The following is a 5,221-nucleotide window of genomic DNA, read 5'->3' as shown; positions in this document are numbered from 1 at the left end:
GTTGCTAAATTTTGCATATCTAATTCAAAAGGATGCACAGTTAGCTTAATACCTGCAACAACAGAGGATGTGGGAGAGAATAGAAGGGTCTTAAAGCTAATGACTAGATGGAGTAAATATTATGCATAGTTTGAAGTAAATTTATGCATAATTAGTTTAAAATTTATGCACATTTAATTTAAGGATTCTTTCGATAGAACACATGTATTCATCTTAATTTATACAAAGGTTAAGGGAGAGAGAAGTAGGCTTTATTAGGTGAATGAACAAGTAGAGTAAATATTCTGCATATTTAGAAGTAAAATCATGCATATTTTATTCAAAATTTATGCACATCTTTTGAGTCAAAAAATATTTGCAGATTTGGTTAAAAAAATACGCACATTCTGTACAAAAAAATTATGCACATAAAATCTTTCTGAGCCTTCTCATTTTAAGGAACTTTTCATTACATATATATTTGAGGGAGCCTAATTAATCTTCATCGAGATAAACAAAAATCGTTTATCTAGTGACATTTTTGTAAATAAATCAACAAAATATCTCAGACAACATCGCATTTTTTGTAAAGAAATTAACATTTGTGAGACCCATAATAAAAGTTGTTGACTTATTTACAGATATACCACTAAATAAACAATTTTTTTTTTGTTTATCATGAAAATAAACTTGTATTTTCTCCTGATTTATACATGTTTTGATATAAGATTCTTAAATATATAATCCATATCTCATGAAAAATGTATTAAATGTTTTTATACGTCATTAATAATACCTTTTTAATTAGTTTTTTTAATTTGATTTTATATTTTAATGGAATTGAGTGGTGCATTTTTGTAGTACTTGTACGTACTAATCTATTGTGTGAGTGGGTACAGTGGCGCATGCTGAACTCCAAGTTGTCGCCACTCCTTACTTTTTTTAGTTGGTGATGTATATGAATTCACTTTGATTAACTATTATTCTATTAAGCATGATAATCTAGATTATTCTTATGATAAACATGCAGTAAAATTTTGATAGTCCAATAAAAAAGTAATAGTATAAAATAGAAAATATGAATTGGGGAACTTGTTTAGGGCTTCTAAGAGTTTGTTGGCCGATCTTAGATTAAAAGTTTGTACTCATACAATTGAGTGCAAGTCACACCCTCAGGGATGAAAAAACACGCATTGATGGTAAATTATTTAATTTCGATAGGAAGGTAATATAGAAATGATGGAGTGCTTTTTGTAATAGAAATTTTATACATTTGGATTGTAGTGAGTTGAGTATTTAACCCATAAGGTGATTGCTATGTAAGGGTGGACCTACACGTGTTTCAAATGAATTAAATCGATGTCCATGTAGCTTTATTCTGGGATACTGGGTAGGTGATGTCATGCTGGTAAGGTAGGTTATAGGTAAACTATGTCGATTTTTTTATTTTTTATTCTTTGATGATTTTATAAATTTTTAATTATTATTATTATTATTATTATTATTATTATTATTATTATTTTGAACACTAGATTATTATTTTTATTTATAACTAAGTTTATTTGTTTCTTAAAATAATAATAATAAAATTAAAAAATGAAAAAGCAACTGGGTTTATTTGTTGGATCACCATTTTAGAGTCGAATAGCTATGTTACTTCTTTTATTCATAGAATTCAAATGTTCTTGGAAATTCAATTGTTGTTACTAGTTAGGTTTTTTATTCCAAAAGTTACGGCTATTTATCATCAAAAACTTTTCAAACTTCATTCATACGGTCAAATGGCTATTTTCCATCAAAAACTTTTCAAACATAATTCATAAGTTAGTTTTTTTTTAGTTAGACTTTTTTTTTCAAAAAAAAAAAATTATATAAAAAAACCTTTTTATTATCCCTTCAAAACAAAAAACGTTGTTATTATAGTTTATCTATCACGTACGCCAATATATATATATATATATATATATATATATATATATATATATATATATATACTACTGTACCTTATTTGTTATCACACATGAATTACATAGTTATCTTTTCAAAGAAATAGTAAATGATGAGTGATGAAAATGAAAAATGACATAAAGATAATCCAATTTCATGCATTAAGTTTTAAGTTACACCAATTTTTTCCCCCAATCCGGTCATCCATAGTCAAAAGCTAGTTTTTCACATTCAAATTAAGAAAAAAAGGGGTACACATTAACCCCAGTGGATGGACCACCAAAGAATTTTACAACCCCAAATAAACTAGTGGAGCAGCACCAATTAATGAACCACTTTTCTTGTATCTTTTGCCAAGTAGCTGGAAGCTCAACAACTCCTCGAGTGTTCAATTTATTCTATATAATAAACCATATGCAACATTATTACAACTTGCTTCTTATGTACTAACCAAAAGTAAGCATCATTTGTTGTCCAAAATATGTCTATTCCCATAATTTCCTTCTTTTCTTTCTTACTAATCTTGAGTTTCTTCATCCCACAAAATCATGCATTCTCAAAATCCATAACAAAAGAAGAAATGGGTCTTAAACAACAACAAAACTTAACCCATCTACACTTTTACTTCCATGACTACGTCCAAGGGTCTAACCAGACTGCGCTACGTATTGCCCAAGCCCCTAACACGGACAAAACCTCAAGTGGTTTTGGTGCGCTTGTTATGATCGATGATCCTTTGACCGAAGGGCCTGAACATGACTCGAAAATTGTGGGGTACGCGCAAGGAATGTACGGGTTTGCGGACCAAAAGCAACCGGGGCTGTTGATGGTAATGAACTTGGTGTTTGTAGAGGGTGAATATAATGGAAGCACTCTAAGTGTGTTAGGGAGGAATCAAGTGATGAATAAAGTACGAGAAATGGGCGTTGTTGGTGGAAGTGGTGTGTTTAGGTTTGCTACAGGGTATGCACAAGCTAAAACTATTACAATGTTGGATAAAAGTGGTGCTAGTGTTGTTGAATATGATGTTTATGTTCAACATTAATTAGTCTTTTTTTTTCTTCAATATATAGTTTGATTAATGTTGGTTACAATTTTGTTTTACTCAAGTGGTTGCAAATTTTTATTAACCTTTGAATGTGGAACAATTTGATCATGTTATTCCGATTCGAACTTTTGATATTTGAATCTAGAGTGATTGATGAAATGAAATTTTAGGCTAAATTGGGCAAAAATCGAGCTTGAGTTAACTTTATATCAAGTAATCTATAGAAAAGTTTTTTTTCCCCTTCTAATATACTAGTTTGTCTATACATTATCGTTGAGAATAATGACTATTCTCCTTGCCAAGGGTAGAAGACTAGAAGGTTGGTTAACGATCCCTTTCCTAACCCAAAGAATGGGGATCAAATCCCTTCAAGATATAACATGATTATTTAGAAGATGTTACAACCTAAGGCAAATGGGGCTGTGTCTTATTCAAAGGAGCACTTTGTGAGGCATGCGCTGCTCCCTTGAAGGCTTTATTGATATTAAGCCTTAAAAAAGGCAAACATCTATAATAGTATTTTACTCCGTAGTAGATAGCCAAAAGAAATAAATCAAAGCCACTATCCTTTACAGTTGCCAATTATGGCAATTAATCATTGTTCCTCCTCTATTAATTAACTCTTTTTGACAATTTATCAACTTTATAATTGGGCCCCTTTGGTTTTGGGGTCATGTGTATCAGGTCTACTTGCACAGGCCCAAAACCGACCATGTATATTGTTTACATAGAGAGCTCACAATTTTTATTGAATTTTATTATTAAATTGGAAGAGAACAAGGGCTTAGGACTATCTCAATACTCCCTTTACATTATTAGTGTCCTATTTTGACCAATATATTTGTTAATGTGGACTTTGACTAATACAAGTGTTTTTGGAAACAGACTTCTCCTTATATTGTTAGGGTATTTTGGGTATCAAGATATCCTAGAGTCTAAGTCCAATTGTCTAAAAATCCTTGAGCTCCGCCTTGCAAGAGTGTCTGAGAGCTCTGCTTGCAAGAAAGAGAAGATTAGCTGCCCCAAGGGTGTGACCCGCGAAAACCCCTCTGATGCTTAAGTCAGCAAAAATTACTTTCAAGAGAGAGAATGTGTACTTTCTAGAGAGAGAAAATAGAAAGAGAAGGAGAGAGATTTAGAAAAAGTTACCATCATTAATCATTGGTTGACTATTTATAGATGTAATTTCAGATGGTAAAGTTGTACTTTGTTGGACAGATTAGGGGTAAATTTGTACTTTGTGATGATTAATAGATTATTAAGGATGATGGGCTGGATCATGGAGGGGTATTTCCGTCATTTCAGGTACATTGGCTTAGGACATGGAGTATGCCCAAACATTTATCCCCACGCGTGATGTGTGAATGAAATCATATGAAATTTGAATATTACGCGGAATAAGCGTAGTTGATGTCGAGAAGTTTTCATACAAGCCAGAATGATTTGTGGTCATGCCCGATGGCTAAAAAAAACCCCAAGCGACTTGGAAGGGTGAAACCTAACCCCAAGCAATGCCATAGAGATATTTTTGCTAATGAAGCTAAGTTATTGTAGAATAATCTGAGTAGTAAGCATGATGATAGATGACGGCTTGTAAGCGACTGAGAGTATAACAAATCTCGATAATATTCTAGGAGGTAGGCCTCATGCCTAGCGAAGAACATGACTTGTACTGATTTTCTACTAAGCCTTGCATTAAGAGTTAAGTGATGGCGATTAGATACTTACTAGATTGTAAGTAAGCTTAATATGCCATTAGGAGAATATTGGTCCAACTTAGCAAAAAGCCCATTTATCTTTAGGCTTGGTGTGAGGAACTTTCCACAATTCCTTTATTCCTCATTAAGTTAGCCCCATGCAACGCATGATTTTAAAATAAGAAGTAAATTATATACTCTTTAGCACATGTTGAGAGAAGACAACTACTTCTTCCATTTCCCTAATTACTTTCTAATTAAATATGAAAATACAATTCCCAAAAATCAGTTTTTTTTTTCATATTTAATTAGGAAAATTCAATTCAATTATATTATTGTAGGTAATTTTTCAAACTCCTCTTTGAGCCCTACCGTGGTTCATGCTTTTAGGCATGGTGGAGTTCCAAGGAAAAGAAACTAGAGATAGAAGAGTTGCCAATAAGTTTTAGGAACTTGTAAACCGTTCACGGGTGTGAAGGTTACACCCCATTCACGATCATGGAGATCGCTAACTCCATAGTGGTCTGGAACCATAACTGGATGTTCGAGG

General features: G+C 32.3%; 1 protein-coding gene across 1 annotated transcript; it reads left to right on the top strand.

The window, feature by feature from the left end:
• The first annotated feature begins 2,221 nt into the window (after window positions 1-2,221).
• Window positions 2,222-3,030, top strand: LOC110734495 (dirigent protein 21-like). Its single transcript, XM_021914658.1, has one exon. The coding sequence runs from the start codon at window positions 2,408-2,410 to the stop codon at window positions 2,969-2,971; it is 564 nt and encodes a 187-aa protein (XP_021770350.1). The 5' UTR covers window positions 2,222-2,407; the 3' UTR covers window positions 2,972-3,030.
• The last annotated feature ends 2,191 nt before the right edge of the window (window positions 3,031-5,221 follow it).

Source organism: Chenopodium quinoa, unplaced genomic scaffold, assembly GCF_001683475.1.
Source record: "Chenopodium quinoa cultivar QQ74 unplaced genomic scaffold, ASM168347v1, whole genome shotgun sequence".
NCBI lineage: Eukaryota > Viridiplantae > Streptophyta > Magnoliopsida > Caryophyllales > Amaranthaceae > Chenopodium > Chenopodium quinoa.
The sequence above is the reverse complement of the archived record's forward strand: the minus strand, read 5'-3'. Positions and strand labels throughout refer to the sequence as shown.

Bases quoted from the DNA above. Each gene is read 5' to 3' on its own strand.
- LOC110734495 (XM_021914658.1), top strand. From the start codon at position 2,408: ATGTCTATTCCCATAATTTCCTTCTTTTCTTTCTTACTAATCTTGAGT.